General features: G+C 43.0%; 1 protein-coding gene and 1 long non-coding RNA gene across 16 annotated transcripts in view; one reads left to right on the plus strand and one right to left on the minus strand.

The window, feature by feature from the left end:
- Nucleotides 1-14,331, minus strand: part of CLEC16A (C-type lectin domain containing 16A) — a 188,076-nt gene extending 173,745 nt beyond the window's left edge. For 13 of the 15 annotated variants that reach the window (XR_012161151.1, XM_073362451.1, XM_073362442.1 and 10 more), the window contains exon 1: nucleotides 14,100-14,331. Coding sequence is in view for 13 of the 15 variants with exons in the window: in XM_073362451.1 (XP_073218552.1) it covers nucleotides 14,100-14,179 (80 nt within the window). In the remaining 2 variants the exon portion in view is untranslated. Of the gene's footprint in view, nucleotides 1-11,279; nucleotides 11,516-11,564; nucleotides 11,676-14,099 lie in introns of those variants that run through there. The other 2 variants (XM_073362443.1, XM_073362444.1) reach the window with 2 other exon arrangements.
- Nucleotides 14,327-18,869, plus strand: LOC140918338 (uncharacterized). Its single transcript, XR_012161152.1, has 3 exons — nucleotides 14,327-14,461; nucleotides 16,144-16,346; nucleotides 18,396-18,869. It is a non-coding gene; the product is annotated as an uncharacterized lncRNA (long non-coding RNA).
- Nucleotides 18,870-19,616: the final 747 nt, after the last annotated feature.

Here is a 19,616-nt window from a genome sequence, read left to right on the forward strand (position 1 = left end):
ATCAGCAGGGTCCACACAGACAGTAAGCCCTTAGAACACAAGTGCAAAGTAGAATCATACCCCAAGCTTGCCATGAACTAAAATGTTCATTTAGACAAGGAGACCCACATGTAATACTCCATCTCCCAGATGATCCTATCCTGACCCATCTACTTCCAACTATCTTGCAGGAAAACGGCATGTTTTATGCTGAGTCACCCTCACACTGTGAGCTGTGTCTACATTAGGAAATTTAACTACTGCTGAAAATGGGTGTGAATTTTAAATGATGCAGAACATTGTCTAACTACTAGTTTAGACCAGAACAAACTGTTCAGCACAGAGTCCAAGAGTTTCAAAATATGCCCAGCTCCAAAAGCCCTGCCAAACTACAACTGTCAAGTCATGATAAGAAAAGGAAAGTTTAAAAGTAGTTAATACATTTTGCAGATAATTGCTCCCACTGTAATGTATCTTCAACCTCAGTTCTTTTGTATATCATTTAAAATCAATTACACTGTATGTTATTAAGACAGAGCTTTACACGACTCAGTCTGTCCTCCCAGGTAAGTATTTGCAGAGAATCCAAATGAGGAAAACTGAAATTTAGTATGATCCAATGTTAAAATGTACATACTTACTCAGTTAACCATGTTTATTACAGTATGCCTAAGGATCATCCAAAAATGGATCCCATTACGCTAGGCACAGTAATGCCCCTAAACAGTCCCTGCTCCTAAAAGCTTACGGTCTAAATAGACAAGGTCCAGGCAGAGTGGGAGAAGGGGTGTCACAAGCAGAGAGAACAGTGTGATGGTAGCAAATGTTAGCTCCCCTTGGGGGGTGGGGGGAGAGAGTTAGTTCAGAGGTAACTATCAACTGTGCAATATTTTGCATATATTCAGCCCGGTTTATCTGAATTAACTGTGAACCTGAACTATCACATGTATAGAGAAATGAATCCATGTAAAGTGGCTGCATTTATTAGAAATGAACTAAATTACATTTCAGAAGACTGGAGAGGGTGGTGGGAGAGAGAATAAGTCCAATAATGCAATGCTGGTCAAAGTAAACAGTAGAAACAGTCGTAAGATATTACTCAACTTTGCCCCCAAGACACTGTACATTACAAAGCATTTCTGAGCTGTTTCCCAAAGGGTTACCAAAAACAAAGTTTAGTACACAATGCGACAAATTGCAAAAACTAAATCTGAACACATTTTAACATGATGCCTTTGTGAATAGGGCTTTATATTCCTGGTAACTGATTACAGGTTTATCAGTTGTTTGGTGAATTTTACTGGAAAACTCATTGTTGCTTAATTTTATACTTGTTGTTTTGGTAACCTAAGTGATAAGGTGAGGGCTGGTCTACACTAGGAACCTACATTTGTATAGCTACTTCTTTAAGGGGTGTGAAAAATCCACACTCCTGAGAGACATAACTATGCTGATCTAACCTCTCTAACCTTTTGCTGACCTCGCTACCACCTCAGGGAGGTGGATTACCCACACCAACAGTAGAACCCCTCCTGCGCTGCTGTAGTGGTTCAAGTGTAGACATAACATAAGTCTGCATGCATTTACTTGGGTTTCAGTGTCGCTGCTGTTGTAATTAACTCTCCTGGTCTGTGAAGGGGCAGGTGACTTTGTGGAAAGAAAACTGTGTTTCTTGGTCTCAAGGCCAAAATTTACACTTATGATTAGATATGCACAAGAATAGGATCAAGCACTAATTAAATATTCCCTGACAAAAGCTATGCTAAAGCACAGTGTTATGTTTCATTAACTTAAAGGTGAAAAAACACTGCAGGGATGTTGTGCAGATTAATTTTATACCATATAATATTACATACAAGAAAGCTACTTTAAAAAGAACATTATGGTTGCAACGTCAAACACTGAAAAGTTAGGAAATGCTGAATTAAAGTTGCCCATACAGCCTCAATTCAGACACATTGTGTGTATGCATTATGATATGGTCTTTAATTACATGATCACATATTGTTTTTACCACAGGCAGGACCCCAACCTCATTCAGTGCATCGGAGGAGTCGTGCTCAGGTAATGAATTAGGTATGAAGGACAAAAAGCTGATTCATATTAGTTTATGAATACTAATTTGTGACCAGGTCATGTGAAATGTTTATGTATGTCTATACATCAGAATAAAGAAAAGGAGTACTTGTGGCACCTTGGCACATTTGTTTGCGTACTGTATGTACGGGTGGTTTAGTTTACTAGCAGGGATGTTACGAAGCAAGCAGGAAGGTAATACAATGGGTCCAGATAAACCACCACCGAGCACACAGTCAGGAAGTTAAGAAACAATACTAATTCCACATTCCAGCAAAAATTACACAACTGTTTTGCTAAGGCTGGAGGCTAAGATAAAAGGACACTAAACAGTTAAAAGGTCTTGCAAGAGAGGGAACAGTTGTCAGTGAGCTGTCTGGAAAGAACAGGCTGAGGAAGGGAACCAGTGGAAAAATAGTCTGTGATTGTGTAATTAAAGCAGAGGTCCTCAAACTGTGGGATGTACCCCCCAGGGGGTGTGGAGGAGCGTTGGGGGGGGTGCAGCTGGGACCCAGGCCAATCCCCATGGGAGTGCAGGGAGGGAGTGCCCCGCTGTGGCCCTGCCTGACGGCTCCCTTACCCTGTCCACATTGCCCCGCCTGGCCAGCCCCTTTAGCCTATCTGCATTCCCCATGCCTGGAGCCACAACCCTCCTCCCCCGACTCTGGCTTGGAGGGAGAGGGGAGCTGACAGGGTGAAGGAGGGGGAGGCACGAGGTAAAAAGTTTGAGGACCACTGAATTAAAGACTAACATATTGCTGATAGACAAGAGGGGCAAATTAAGGCTCCATGGGCAACCAAGTCACCCAAGCATATTCCAAGTTTTAACAGATTAAAAGAATAAAATTAATTCTCTTTCAGAAAGAAACAGTCTATTTTTATTGGGGAAGTTGGAGTATATTTTTAACTATTAATTCTATGTACTTCATTCAAAGGAGCATGGGCTTGTTTTCAAAAACAAGTTTTGAAAAACAAGAAGTCAAGAAACCCAGAAGAAAATTAACTAGTCAGACTGATTTTCTTCTTTCTACACTCTGGAAGAAACCCAACAGCACTGCTCTTTTTCCTCATGCCTGTGAACAAGGTGATTCATCTTTCATGTCAGGACAGTACCCAGAATTTGTTTTACAGATGGGTGCCTCTCTCTGTTGCTGGACACTGAGCTTGGAACTGAAATATACAATTCAGTAGCAAAAAATGAAGCAAAATCTGAAGCTCTGTCCCTTCACAATGTCATTGTTTTGGATTTCACAAGAAGATGGGGAAACTGAAAATAGTCAATCATTGGTAACACTTCTGTCTATCTGCGCCACTCTAGAATCTCTTACTTCCTCCCACACCTAGGAGTGGCAAAGCAGCTTGCTCTTATCTACTAGACTGTTGGCACCACCAGTAAATGTATGTCTGAACTTGATTAGAGTCACGGTGTCTTCATTAGCCTCACAGATCACAGTGTAGGCAGTTACTACTCTCAAGGCCTCTCTCTTTCTCAGGGACTGTTTGTAACACCATTACGCTCCCAGTTACTCAGGCCTAGATGTCATCTCCAACTAGGACCTCTCTAGACCCATTCCCAAATCTTGCCACTTCTTCCTCCATAACATTGCAAAGATCCAGCCTTTTCTGTCTGCATCACTAAAACTTTTCCCACCTCTTAATTCTTGTCTTGACTTCTTGTCTGTGGCCTGCCTGTCATCTCTAGTCTATTCATAATGTTCCTATTAACATACTGTTCCTGACCTGTTCTGATCAGGTCATCCCCACCTTCTAGCACTGCTTCAGTTTCAGGCCTCTTGTCCAAATTTCTTGGTCCCTACATAAACTACTATTCTTGTATCTTACCAGGTCACCCTCAAATCTATCTCCCCTCCCCCAAAAACAGAAATATTTATTGAACACTTCTGCCTTTTCTGCATTATGGATAATTCTACCATTTCCATCCGGTAGTAGGCTAATACCATTGTCAGGATTCTTTTTGTTCCTAACCTATTTTAAAAACTCTTCCTCGTTGTCCTTACTTTACTGAACACAAATTTATCTTTGCTCCCCTTATCAATTTTCTACAATTCCCAGTTTCTGATTTATATTAATTTTTATTTTAATTTTTTAGCTGCCTTCACTTCCCTCTAAATCGGGGCAGGTTTTTTTAAACCAATATGGCATTCTTTCTTGATTGCTGGACTGTGGCTTTTTGGTCATCTAGTAAAGTGTTCTTAAACAATTCTCAATCATTCTGATTCAATTCTTCCTCCCAGCTGATTTGGCTCAATTCTTTTCAGATTTGTGAAATTGGCCATTTTAAAGCATCAAGTATATATATATAAAAGGATATATATCACTGTTCTAGTCTTTATTCTGCTTGCACATTATAAATGTGATTAAGTCTCTGCATAGACAATCCCTGCATAGACAATCCAGGAAGTTTTTGGAAAGCGTAGGGGACAATTTCCTGGTGCAAGTGCTAGAGGAGCCAACTGGGGGGGAGAGCTTTTCTTGACCTGCTGCTCACAAACCGGGAAGAATTAGTGGGGGAAGCAAAAGTGGATGGGAATCTGGGAGGCAGTGACTATGAGTTGGTTGAGTTCAGGATCCTGACACAGGGAAGAAAGGTAAGCAGCAGGATACGGACCCTGGACTTCAGGAAAGCAGACTTCGACTCCCTCAGGGAACGGATGGGTAGGATCCCCTGGGGGACTAACATGAAGGGGAAAGGAGTCCAGGACAGCTGGCTGTATTTCAAGGAATCCCTGTTGAGGTTACAGGAACAAACCATCCCGATGTGTCGAAAGAATAGTAAATATGGCAGGCGAACAGCTTGGCTTAACAGTGAAATCCTAGCGGATCTTAAACATAAAAAAGAAGCTTACAAGAAGTGGAAGGTTGGACATATGACCAGGGAAGAGTATAAAAATATTGTTCGGGCATGTAGGAATGAAATCAGGAGGGCCAAATCGCACCTGGAGCTGCAGCTAGCGAGAGATGTCAAGAGTAACAAGAAGGGTTTCTTCAAGTATGTTGGCAACAAGAAGAAAGCCAAGGAAAGTGTGGGCCCCTTAATGAATGAGGGAGGCAACCTAGTGACAGAGGATGTGGAAAAAGCTAATGTACTCAATGCTTTTTTTGCCTCTGTCTTTACGAACAAGGTCAGCTCCCAGACTGCTGCGCTGGGCATCACAACATGGGGAATAGATGGCAAGCCCTCTGTGGAGAAAGAGGTGGTTAGGGACTATTTAGAAAAGCTGGACGTGCACAAGTCCATGGGGCCGGACGAGTTGCATCCGAGAGTGCTAAAGGAACTGGCGGCTGTGATTGCAGAGCCATTGGCCATTATCTTTGAAAACTCGTGGCGAACGGGGGAAGTCCCAGATGACTAGAAAAAGGCTAATGTAGTGCCATTCTTTAAAAGAGGGAAGAAGGAGGATCCTGGGAACTACAGGCCAGTCAGCCTCACCTAAGTCCCTGGAAAAATCATGGAGCAGGTCCTCAAAGAATCAATCCTGAAGCACTTACATGAGAGGAAAGTGATCAAGAACAGTCAGCATGGATTCACCAAGGGAAGGTCATGCCTGACTAATCTAATCGCCTTCTATGATGAGATTACTGGTTCTGTGGATGAAGGGAAAGCAGTGGATGTATTGTTTCTTGACTTTAGCAAAGCTTTTGACACGGTCTCCCACAGTATTCTTGTCAGCAAGTTAAAGAAGTATGGGCTGGATGAATGCACTATAAGGTGGGTAGAATGTTGGCTAGATTGTCGGGCTCAACAGGTAGTGATCAATGGCTCCATGTCTAGTTGGCAGCCGGTGTCAAGTGGAGTGCCCCAGGGGTCGGTCCTGGGGCCGGTTTTGTTCAATATCTTCATAAATGAGCTGGAGGATGGTGTGGATTGCACTCTCAGCAAATTTGCGGATGATACTAAACTGGGAGGAGTGGTAGATATGCTGGAGGGCAGGGCTAGGATACACAGGGACCTAGACAAATTGGAGGATTGGGCCAAAAGAAATCTGATGAGGTTCAATAAGGATAAGTGCAGGGTCCTGCACTTAGGATGGAAGAACCCAATGCACAGCTACAGACTAGGGACCGAATGGCTAGGCAGCAGTTCTGCAGAAAAGGACCTAGGGGTGACAGTGGACGAGAAGCTGGATATGAGTTAGCAGTGTGCCCTTGTTGCCAAGAAGGCCAATGGCATTTTGGGATGTATAAGTAGGGGCATAGCGAGCAGATTGAGGGACGTGATCGTCCCCCTCTATTCGACATTGGTGAGGCCTCATCTGGAGTACTGTGTCCAGTTTTGGGCCCCACACTACAAGAAGGATGTGGATAAATTGGAGAGAGTCCAGCAAAGGGCAAAAAAAATGATTAGGGGTCTGGAACACATGACTTATGAGGAGAGGCTGAAGGAACTGGGATTGTTTAGTCTGTGGAAGAGAAGAATGAGGGGGGATTTGATAGCTGCTTTCAACTACCTGAGAGGTGGTTCCAGAGAGGATGGTTCTAGACTATTCTCAGTGGTAGAAGAGGACAGGACAAGGAGTAATGGTCTCAAGTTGCAGTGGGGGAGGTTTAGGTTGGATATTAGGAAAAAATTTTTCACTAGGAGGGTGGTGAAACACTGGAATGCGTTACCTAGGGAGGTGGTAGAATCTCCTTCCTTAGAAGTTTTTAAGGTCAGACTTGACAAAGCCCTGGCTGGGATGATTTAATTGGGGATTGGTCCTGCTTTGAGCAGGGGGTTGGACTAGATGACCTCCTGAGGTCCCTTCCAACCCTGATATTCTATGATTCTAAGTCAGTCATGATCACCTATACCTAAGTTACCATTAATTTTTAGTTCTGTGATCAGGTCATCTTTATCTGTCAAGACGAAGTTTAATATAGAATTCCCCCATGCTGGATGCAACACTTTAAGGTAGGAAATGGTCATCTATAATATTTAGAAATTCCAAGAATGTTTTAGTACTGGCAGCATGAGATCTCCAGCATATATCACTCAAATTGAAGTATCCCATGATCACACAGCTTTTTTCCTATACATTATATAGGTGCACCACACAGTCATCCTCTTCCCTAGTGTGGTCTGTAGCAGACAACACGTAATACCCCATCATATGCCTTATCTGTTAGGCTACTGATCTATAAGCATTCAAAATCATTTTCTCCAAGTTGTTGGTGACTCAGAAACAGATAATGCCATTTTCAACACAACCACTCTCCCTCCTTCCTAAATAGGTTACAGCCATTGATTTTATCATTCCAGTCATGGGAATCATCCCACCAAGTTTCAGTAATACCACATGGAATGCTTTCCCTTAATTAGTCCAAAAAGCAACTATTCACGCCTGTTTCAAATCCTTCAAGACCCAACTTCTACCTTGTCTAAGTTAACTAATAATAATGAAGCAAGAGGCCAGTGGGGGTTAGTTTTTCTTTAATATTTTAAAACTAAAAATAACTGAAGCCATTTAGCTGTGCACATGACGAATTTATTAAACCTGGTGTTGGCCTCACCATAACCCTCATTCTCCTTCCTCCAGTCCCTCTATTTATATCTGGTCTTAAACTAGACTCATGCTCTTCAGGGCAGGGACTGTCTTACTATGTGTTTACAAAGCGCTCAGTATAATGGGTTCTTGACCTTGACTGGAGTTTCCAGGCACGACCATTAAAAAAACCTCCAAAGTAGTCCACAATACAAAACAAAAGCTAGCATAGTACAGACCTCACATTCCTCAAGTCTCAGCAAAGTAGCCAAGAAAAGACTGGGCCACCAAATTAGCCCTTTGACTCCTAGAAGTGGCATTTCCAGATCAAAGAGGAGTCACAGACCTGTCTGAGAAAGAGTACATTATTGCTGTCTACACCATACTTGTTGTCTGGAAAATACGTCATATCTGCCACTCTAGCACCTTTATGGGCCCTAAACATCTTTTTTTTTTTTTTTTTAAATTAAGGAAAGACTCAAGCTCTCAGTTACAGGTCTAATCCACTTATCCACAGAAGTCATGGGAGCAGAATCAGGCCATATGTTGGTAAGTATGCATAAAAATAAGCTGTTTCACTATATGCTGTTCAGGGTAAGAAATGGGGCTTACTTTACTATTGTACAGTGCCTAACACACTTTGGCACCCCCAGAAATAAATAATAAATGCACAGTCTTGATTATATGAAGTACAACTCATTGGAAAGGTTCTCTAGAAAAAAAACTAGACGATATAGGTTTTCTTCTGACAGAATTTATCATTTTAGGGAAAGCACTGTACACCGGTGAAAACAAACATGGAAAGGTAAGGTGGCAGGGATGTTCCACAGCCATATGCTGTGCTGCCTTATTGGAGACTCATTTTCAGAAAAGGATTTAAGGGAAGACAGTAGGCTTTACTCTGAAGGACACTCTACACAACAGCAGTTCTCAACCTTTTGGGGCTCAAGACCCATTTGTAAATGTGTATGGCCTGTCGCAACCCAGTAAATAGTCTGGGGGTGGAGGCCCTGGGTGTTTTTTAAATCGGATCCTGCCCACCACTTAGCCCAAATCGGTGGCTCCTGCACTATAGGACTGGCTAGGCTTGGCTCTCTGATCTGGGCACTGGTACCTCCAGGGTGGCAGCACCACTCAAGTTTGGCCCTGCCCCCCTAACTGGACCAAATTTGAGAGAGTGGAGTTGTGACTTGGCTCATGGGGTGCAGTGACACTAACTCAAATTTGGCTTACCCAGATTCCTGTCATCATGATGGCTGGGCCAAACCTGAGTGGCACTGGGACCCCAAAGTTGCAGTGTCGGGAGCAGGGAGTCAAGCCCAGTCAGCACTTTGGGACAGGAGCCACAGGAACTGCCACATGACCCTTTGAAACATTCTAGCGACCCAATTTTGGGTCCCAAGCCACAGGTTGAGAAACCCTGCCCTACAACACGATACAGGAAACAGAACTGCTATAAACGCAACAGAAAATAGAAAGTTAGATCAAATCTTAGATGATCATAGATCAGTACATGGGACCAATGTGCATAAATGACTGAACAAAAACATGCTAGCATTATAACATATTCACATGTTCACAATCAACCTGTAAATTAAACAAAACCCAATAGCCCATCCTACCCTTTCCCCAAGGGGGGAAAAAGGTTATTTTCAAAGTTCTAGATTTCACTGCCTGATGTTGCTTTCAAGTTTAAGTTACAACCTAATCCAAACATGAAGCTTACTACAGAATGACTTAGCATAACTATGAACAGACTGTTAATCATGTCTGCGTTCTCCTCCAACTCAAATGGGACAAGCAAAATAATCTACATTTAGAGACACCTTTCATTACATGATCTCAAAGCAATTTACAATAATTAAGCTTCAGAACATCGCTGTTGATCAGGGAACCTATTTTACAGCGTAGTAAACTGACACACAGATGAGTCACCTACCTCTCAATCAGTTGCACAGCCTGCAAGTCCCAGCTCCCACTCCCCTGCTTTAGGCCACACAAGAACTGCAGTCAGTAAGTAACTTTTTAAAAAGATTTCTTTTACGTTCTAAAATGTAGTGGTCACAAATAGTTATGTACAATTGTTTGCATATGATGCATCTCCCAATATATCAACATGAAAAAGGTGAAATAAAGCCTGTTTGTGGCTTTGAACCTACCAAGGTTGCAAACCACCTTGGCAGTCAAGAAATTAGGGACTTTTTAAAACTATGCATGAGTCTGCTCATGAAAATACAGTACAACCTTATGAGTACTGCCCAGAGCCAAGTATACTACAGCACAACGAGATGTAAGGTAACATTTTGCCACACAACTCTACCAATGTTGGATCATATTAAAGAAGTTCTGTATAAAAATCACAAATGAGTTTGACTCCCCATAGTTTAAATTCCAGGGTATTACTAATTAAGAGGTCTCTTGGTTTTTGGTACTGTTTCTCTCCATGTGTGAAACTTGCAAGCTGCTAATTGCGTTAGTACATTCTAAGACAGAGTCTGTTCTCAAAGCAATTCACACAGAGAGAGACTCAAAGCAATACTCTGTAACAGAAACAGCACCCAGAGACTCCCCACCCTTTTGTTGTATTAACAATTGTGATTAAAATAGAGATAGAGGATGTATGTGGATGGACGCTTGGTGTGGCTAATAACTGAATGATCAGGGAGGTGCCAGCCTAAGAATCCAGTGTCCATCGGCTGAAGAAGGCGTCAAGTGGAAATAACCAGAGGACCCCCGGAGGGCAGACTGGAATCCACCCAACAGCCTCAAGAATGGGAGAAACAAAGAACAAGATAACATCTGGCAGCACAGAGCCGTCAGGAATGTGCCATCTGCTGACTGATTCAGCAACAGCATGATGAAGCAATTCCCATAGATGGCATAGGAAGAAATTCCTATAAAAATGGACTCTAGAAAGTGAGAACTTTGGGGTCTGATTCTGCAAACCAACTTCCAGGAGCATCAGATGAGCATCTGATAAGGCCCTGCTCCCTCCTCATGTCCAGGCCACCTGGCCAGTGGCTTGGCATGAGCAACTCTAAGGCTGGTAACTATGATAACAACCTTGCAGAACCTGTGTGTGTGTGTGTGTGTATGTATGTATGAATGAATGTGTGAATAAATAGGAGATTGAATGGAATGTTATAGCTATAATTAACTGCTTACTACGATTCTTTCTGTATTCACAATAAATGTGGCATTTTGCCTTTTCCCCTTTAATAAGATCCTGCTGGTTTTTATTTTATTGGTATAACACCAGTGCTCTTCAGTCCTGACCTGCAACATCCGGATCATGCCTACAGAGAGGCTGATGTCAAACTGTGCTATGGATTAGTGGTGTTGATAACATACATGCAGCAATTACTTACTTGGTGCCTGTTTATTCCAGTTTAAAAATAGGAAGATGCACAGAATATATACCACCACCAATGACACTAACTATGATTACCAATTAAGGATTTGCAAATCCTTATTCATAAGAGAAATCCCTTTGACTTCAATGAGACTTACTATGGGGCAACGACTATTCACATGAGTAAAGATTATCAGGATCAGGCTCTAATACAGTACACCAAGAACTGAGTCCTTGTTCTCAGTGTATGGTATGATTGCCAAAAACAGTAAATGTGATCAGTTTGTCAAATACCACTAGCTCAAGATGTTGTGGTTAACTAGCAGCTCATCAATTGTAATTTAGGACATTTTACAAGAATGAATGGATAGTTCATATATGACACTCACTTTTTGTTCCTGATATGACCGATCAAATTATTATTTCCTGAAGTATTTCAGGAGTCTTCTATTCAGATAAATTGAAATGTATGTTTTAGATGAACTATCATGGTACTGTACTGTTTAATACAACCATCATTGTGGTATCCGCGTATTATCAAAATCACAAAGCAAACATTCTGTCACAAAGATGATGGCCTCCCTATTTGTCTTGTAAACAGGTGGGAGTGTGTCATAAGTATACTTTCATCATCTTCAGAGATGTTATTGGGGGAAGCTAATGTAAAAAGATACCATAGTACTTTCAGAACAACAGGTAATTCCAGTATCCAGTGCATGGTCGTTTCAATGCCATGGATGAGCTGCTGGAAACCTTAATTTCTGATCCCTGCAAGGTTTATCCATCTAAAATATCATGTATAAAGAGAGGAAGGCATCAGAATAATGAAGTAACAACTTTAATTTTCATGATAATGCTTGCTAAAATGATACCTACACTCAGAGAAAATACTGAGATGGAAAGAGGTAGGCCAGGGGAATTTGTCATTTTGCTTATTAGAATATGTAATGAATAGGTGAATGGATTTTTTCAAGACTAAGTAATATTCATCACTGACACGTAGAAAGCTTCTCCTGGCAAATAAGGAGATAAAAGCCATCAATTACAGCAACAAGGTAGGTAAGGTTTATGGATCAACTTCTGTTGGTAAAAGAGACAAGCTTTCGAGCTTACACGGAGCTCTTCCTCAGGTCTGGGAAAGGTACTCAGAGCACCACATCTAAAATACAAGGTGGAACAGATTGTTCAGCATAAGTAAACATATTCTAAGGCTTGGTCAACACTAGAAAATGAGGTTGGTTTAACTATGTTGGTCAAGGTGTGAAAAATCCACACCCCTGATCAGCATAGTTAAACCTACCTAAACCCGATTTAGACAGCACTAGATTGACAGAAGAATTCTGCCATTGTCCTAGCTACTGCCTGTCGCGGAGGTGGACTACCTAATGCCAAAGGGAGAACCCCTCCCCGCAGCGTAAGTAGTGTCTACATTCAAGTGCTACAGTGGTGCAGCTATGTTGCAGTAGCATTTCAAGTGTAGACTAGCAATTCAAAGTGAAGTGGCACATTAACACCCCTGCAGTGGTAGGGCAAGGGGGCGGAGGTGTTTTGTAGGTTACACACTGTTGTAATAAACCATACATCCAGTGTCTTTGAGGAAAAGCTCTGTGTAGCTAGAAAGCTTGTCTCTTTCACCAATATAAGTTACTCCAATAAAAGATATTACCTCATCCCCTTGTCCTTCAAATATTCTGGGACCAATACAGCTACAACAAACACTACGAGCAACTATTACAGCAACATGTAAGCTTTCATTTAAAAAAAATTTCTAGGCTGTTCTGTTGCAATAAAAACTTTTCAGAAGTAAACTGAAACAGTGTTTTGTCTCAGCCTACCAAGAACAACTCAGTTACTGCTTCTGTAGCTTTCCCAAACAACCAGACTGTGAAATTAGCAAGGCTATTCAATTTCAAAGCTTTTTTTCAGAACCAGGTGGGAGCAACAGGAATGGGTCAATTTCATTCCCTCCTGGCTGGGGAAAATTTTGAGCTATGGTAGAGTCCAGAACCTGAATTATTCAATAGAGAGAAGAACCTTTACCTCACTGGTTTTCTTACAGCAGCCAGGAGTCTGGAGAAGGAGTAAAGAACATCCTTCACACACATTTTTACTTCCCGCAGGATCTAGAGTCATCGTGCAAGAAGAAAACTATTTCCCCTTTCCAGCAGCCAGTTACAGTGCAGGGACTTCATATTCATTAGACACCCCCTACCTAAAAAAAAGAGCTCCCATTCAAGATTCCCAGTACCTTCTCTCTCTCTATCAGCACCTGGTAATGGGGATTAAGGCCTCTAACCAAGGCACTGGCCCCTGGGCCGTGCTGAAAGACGGACCACTCTCTCACCACTTCGATGCCCCAGTTAACTACGTCTCCCCATCTCTACCATGCTGGTACTCATCTAAGGTTACCACCTTTTAGACTTTGTTCTACAGAACAAGTTTATTGCATTATAAAATCATAGCTTTCTCTTTTCATGCTGTGCCACTACATCACCACCCTGTAGATACTTAGGAACATCCAATCACCTGCAAGGCAAAATCAGGACTGGCGGGGGAGAGGGAGGTTGCTGGGGGGAGGAGAAGTGTATATGACCTAATCAGTAGTTGTGAGAACTCAAGAGGACTGTAAGCAATATAGTTACATGAATATTCACAGAGATATGTAAGACGATGAGGAAATATCATTCGTACATGTTTACAATAGCAGCCCCGAGTGAAACTCCTTCAGAAGTCATTACTCTTCCACAGCCACAAGACTCACTCAAACCCCTGAAGGCCTTGTCAGCCCCTGAGTCTGGAGCCCTCCATTGCAGACTCCTCCAAGCCTCTTCAATCTCCCAGTCCACACACCCCAATCCCACCAGAGAGGTCCCAGCTCCAGAGACCCGCTTGCCATAGAGCCACAGGGGTCCCTTCTGCCTCAGTGAAGCTGTGAGCTCACTGTCGCTGAGACAGAGCAACCCGAGCTCCCCCAACCCTTCAACCCGAGCTCCCCCAACCACACCACAAGCACCCCAAACGCCATGGACCTGAGCCCCACGTTGGTCCCACAGGGTCTCCGACCCGCCCCCCTCCCTGAGTTATCTCCTTGGCCCCTCCGCCCCCACCTTAGCCCCCTGCACACACGCTCCGCCTCAGTCCCCCCCCCGGGGGGGCCCTACACACACACACACACACACACACACTCCGCCCCCGACACACGCACTTACTTGAGATGGTCCAAGGAGTGGATGCTGCGGGCGGCCTTACCGTGCCCGCCACCCACCCAGCTGCGGGAGCGGCCGAACATGCTGGCGGCGAAGAGGAGGCTGAGGGCCGCGGGCTCTAGCCGTCCATCGCCCCCAGCGCACGGCTGTGGGGCAGCCCAGCGACCCCTGACACTTACAACCCCGGCTGGCCGGCCGGCCGCCCGCCCCACCAGTCAGCGACAGGAAGAGCAAAGGCGCATGCGCGCGCGTGGCGCGCTGGGAAATGCAGTCTCCCTGCCCCCTTCCCTGCGACGGCCAGGAGACGGTGGACTACAACTCCCAGCCTGCACCGTGCACGCCTTCTGCCGCTAGTTGTGACCCAGGTGGGTGGGAGCTCAGCGGGGGTGTGAGGGGGTCAGGTTTGGGAGGGAGTCTGGGCGCAAGCAGGGTGGTACCCCCCAGTACACAGAACCGGCAAGAGATTTTTAGCCGTTGCGGGGCACCGGAAAGACTTGGGGCTGCGCTCTACTCCTTAAAGCAGCAGAGCGCGGTTAGGGAGGGCATTCATTCTTTAAATGGCTTTAACAGCACAATACAGGTGCTAACAAACTTAGACAAAGGTTTGTTAGCATATATATTGTGTGATTACATTGGTCAGGAGTCCTCAAGAGGGGAGGGGTGGGGGGGGGACGGAAGGTGTTTTTGATTCTGTTTCTGGCCATTGGTCTGAATTATCCATGACATCCATACTGCATCACATCAAGTCCAAATCATTGGAGGAATGCCTCTGCTTGCACTAACCAGAGGATGTTTGGATTCTGATGTTAGCTCAGTTCTGCTGCCTTATAGGAACCAGGTGTTGTCCCCAGTGTACATAGAATTTTTTTTTTTTTTTTTTTTTTGCAGCCAAATTAGTCTAACATGCATTTTGTTAACTGGAACTGGAGCAGCAAAACAAAGAAAACAAATGCCTCATTTCCCACCTTTGTGGGTGAGAGAACTGTAAGTGAAGATTATAATGCCAGACATGGACGGCCTTAAACCAGCTGCCTCAGGAATCTGCCAAGAACTTGGCTGAAAATATGTCCCTCATATTAGCAATGGAGCTAAAACTTATCACACACCTGCCCACCTTTATTCGAATGAAGATCCTTCTGATCTGACAGCTCAGGCATTGTCAGTTTCATCCAGAACAATTTACAAACTTGAAATCTAATCCTGTAAACATTTGATCAATCCCATTGAAGACAATGGGACTATTTGCATGACTGGACCACTTTTGTGGGCTGGTAAGAGTTTCAAGAATCTGTTCCTATAAAGGAAGTTGAATCTCCCATTGAAATGCAATGTTTGGGTACAATACCATAAAGCAGTTTAGGATACAGTTCTTCTTAAAATTTGTCTTTTAATAAGTTATACATATGCTGAAATGGCTCCTCACCCAACTTCCATATTCCATATAAACAGACTGAATACTACATATTTGGGGGGAAAGTGAGTAGTTAAGCATGTTGATGTTTGTATATACAAAGAGAGTTGTAGGAGGGGCTGGGGTGGGGAAGAGTCACATGGAGGGTCACGTGAGAAGATCACATGCCTCCCCCCCCACCCCCTTTTGTCCCTTCCATGAGTGCAGTACTGGCAAGGGATGATTTCTGCTTGCACCACTGGAGGGAGTGAAGGGTGCAGGGAGAGAGATGAGGTGTAGAGTGGGTTTGGTGAGGCGAGGCCCCTCAAGCATGGGTTAGCAGAAATGGTGGGAGGGCTCACATTTTGGGAGACACCGTCTGTAGGGGGCCACAGGTTTGGGAAAGAGGGCTGGCTTTGTCCCAAGCTATGGGGAGAAAGCAATACTGCTTCATCCACTGCTTTGCCAGAGTGTGCACACCATGACAAAAGAAAATCCAAAAGGCCTCAGCAGAGTCTAAATCCACAACCCTCAATATAAACAATCTAACCCCTGTTACTGTACAAGAAACAAAACCTGTCAGTTAAATATGACTTAACATCAGTAATCTCAAAGCACTTTACAAAGGAGGTTACTATCATTATTCTTATTTTACAGATGGGGAGAATAAGTCACAGCGAGGTGAAGTGACTGTCCAAGGACCCTTAGCAGGCTAGTAGCAGAGCCAGGAATATAATCCAGGACTCTTGAATCCCAGTCTAATGCACTATTCAGTAGGCCACACTGCCTCTCCATACCTTTGAACTGTGTCCTCCCATCATATTCCAAATGGAAAAATGAGAAAGGGACCAGCTAACTGAGTATGTATGGTGTCTTAGTTTCTTATGTTTACTTTGTGGTGGATGTGACACAAGTAGTAATTCTATAAAATGAAAACAATTCTCTCCAGAATTCATCAGAAATATCCCTTTATGAAATCAAGTATTTCCCCTGTTCTTTCCTGTCTACGTTTCCAATTTTCAAAGAAAAGGTATAATTCTCCATATAAGCCTAGCTTCTTCTAAGTGTTCTATTTTGGCATTCTCTTCTTTTAAAGGAAAACAAAGGCTCTGGTCCTGCAAATGCACACGAGCTTTACTATACACACACGTGTTTCAATGGGATTAAATGTGCATAAAGTTAAACACATACTTAAGTGCTTGCAGAATAGGAGCCTAAATGATCAGAACCTATGTCTGACTTGCTATTGTTCACTTTAATGCCCTCTAGTTTTAGGGTCAAAATAAACTGAAGATTTGGAATACATCCAACGCCTAGCAAGATCCTGGAGAGCAAATGATGTTTTGAATGTCTCTTTCATTCTCATTTCCCCTCCCTCATTTTAGTAGCTGTTTGTTGCCTGGGCTTATATCTAGCTAAACCATCCACAGACATTCCATTCAATGGGAAAAATCTGTAAAAAAGATTTCATAGAATCATAGAAGATTAGGTTGGAAGAGACCCCAGGAGGTCATCTAGTCCAACCCCCTGCTCAAAGCAGGACCAACCCCAACTAAATCATCCCAGCCAGGACTTTGTCAAGCCAGACCTTAAAAATCTCTAAGGATGGAGATTCCACCACTTCTCTAGGTAACCCATTCCAGTGCTTCATCACCCTCCTAGTGAAATAGTTTTTCCTAATATCCAACCTAAATCTCCCCCACTGCAACTTGAGACCATTGCTCCTTGTTCTGTCAACTGCCATCACTGAGAGCAGCCTAGCTCCATCCTCCTTTGAACCCCCCTTCAGATAGGTGAAGGCTGCTATCAAATCTCCCCTCACTCTTCTGCAGACTAAATAAACCCAATTCCCGCAGCCTCTCCTCTTAAGTCATGTGCCCTAGCATTTTCGTTGCCCTCTGCTGGACTCCCTCCAATTTCTCCATATCCTTTCTGTAGTGGGGGGCCCAAAACTGGATGCAATACTCCAGATGTGGCCTCACCAGTGTTGAATAGAGGGGAATAATCACCTCCCTCCATCTGCTGACAATGCTCCTACTAATGCAGCCCAATATGCCATTAGCCTTCTTGGCAACAAGGGCACACTGCTGTTTCATATCCGGCTTCTCATTCACTGTAATCCCCAGGTTCTTTTCTGTGGAACTGCTGTTTAGCCAGTTGGTCCCCAGCCTGTAGCAGTTTTCTGTCCACCTTATAGTCCATTAATCCAATCCATACTTTTTTAACTTGTTGGCAAGAATACTGTGGGAGACTGTATCAAAAGCTTTGCTAAAGTCAAGATATATCACATCCACTGCTTTCCCCATATCCACAGAGCCAGTTATCTCATCATAGAAGGCAATCAGGTTGGTCAGGCATATTTGCCCTTGCCATTTATTTTGATTTATTAGAAAACAAAAAATTTTTAACAGAAAGTTCTTCCTAAGGAACAACATTGTAATCTTTAATTCGTGCAACTTCCTTATGTACCAAGATCTGATCTGACAGTTTGGCCTGTTGCCATTACACCTCAGTGTGTTAGCCTTTCAAATGAAGCAGTGTCGGCCTCATTTTCGCTTGTCTTCAGGTGTCCATCTTATTGATACTCTGGTGATGAAATCAGTTTCCATCCGAATTACAAGACCGATCCATCTCCAACGCCTCCTGGCAATGATGGTGCTTATAGATCTTGGTTTGAGATTGTTCTGGGCCAAAAGATACAGAGGATTTTTCTGAGGCAGGTTGTATGGACTGAAGACAGTTTGGTCATGTCATACTTTCTCATTCCCCAGCATTCTGCACTATAAAGTAGTGCTGCAAGAACGCAGATCTGATAAATCTTCAGTTTGGTTTTGGTGTTGTATTTTGATGATTTCCAGACTGTATTTAAGCGCCTGAAGGTGTTCCTGACTTTATTGATTTTGTTCCAGATGTCCTAGCTTGTTCCACCATCCTGGCTGATGGTGCTGCCCAAGTTTGTGAATGTTTCTGCATTGGTGAGAACATAGTCCTCTATCCATACTGGTGATGGTGAGACAATATTAAAGGTCATGATATCTGTCTTATTGCGGTTGATTTTCAGTCCAATTTGCTGGCTGAATGCATTGGGTTGAGTTGTTTTTTCTTGTATATGGTGTTGGGTATGTGATAGGAGAGCGACATCATCTGCAAAGTCCAGGTCTTCAAAGGATGAGAATAATATTCATTTAATGCCTCTTGGCATGTCTTCTGTTGTATGCCTCACTACCCAGTCAATGACAATGTTGAAGAGGATTGCAGACATGACATACCCCTGACATACTCCTGTTTTGACTTCAAAACTGAGCTCACTGTAATCAACACTGCATGTAAAGTTGAAATAGAAGCTTTTGATGACATTGATTAAACGGAAAGAAATTCCATATGCCCGCAGAATGCGCCATAGGTTGGTCCTGTGAATGCTATCAAAAGCCTTCTCAAAGTCTATGAAATGTATGTAGAGTTACCGTTGCCATTCTAAGTACTGTTCTATTATGTTTCGTAGAGTGAAGATCTAGTCTGTGTATCCACGCCCTTCCAAAAACCAGCTTGCTCTTTTCTGAGAATACTATCAAAAAACAGAGTGGACACTCTTAATTCAGGTTAAACCTGTTTCATATTGATGTAGCTTAACTCAATAAGGAACTGAACTGAGATAAATCAAAATAACCAGGTTTAAATTAAGCTAAGAGTTTCCCCATAGGGGTTGGCATCGGTTTCACTAAATCAGTTTAAAATCACATCCTTAATTATGTTTTGAATATAGACAAGGACTTGGTCAGTATTATATAAATGCCCAGCATAATGTTAAGGGACCTCTACTGCTATAGGTGCCATTGTCAGACATAATGTTAAAATAGAATTATTGACCATTACTGGTAATAAGATACCATAGCACTTTTCGCAAGAGTATGGGCCCTGGTTTACTGGCCAAATTCCAACTCAAGTAATTACATTTTACTTACCCAATTGTTTCAGCCCTTAGCTGTTGTGCATTGTTGTGCACTGTTAAACAGAAGCCAAATTCCTTCCCAGAGTGGCTGCTTTAGTCATGGGTATTTAATTCCTAAATATTCTTTACCTACCTCACAGTGAAATGTGCTATAAAAGTGCACCACAGTATTTTATTATTA

This window comes from Lepidochelys kempii, chromosome 10, assembly GCF_965140265.1.
Source record: "Lepidochelys kempii isolate rLepKem1 chromosome 10, rLepKem1.hap2, whole genome shotgun sequence".
NCBI classification, from domain to species: Eukaryota; Metazoa; Chordata; order Testudines; family Cheloniidae; genus Lepidochelys; species Lepidochelys kempii.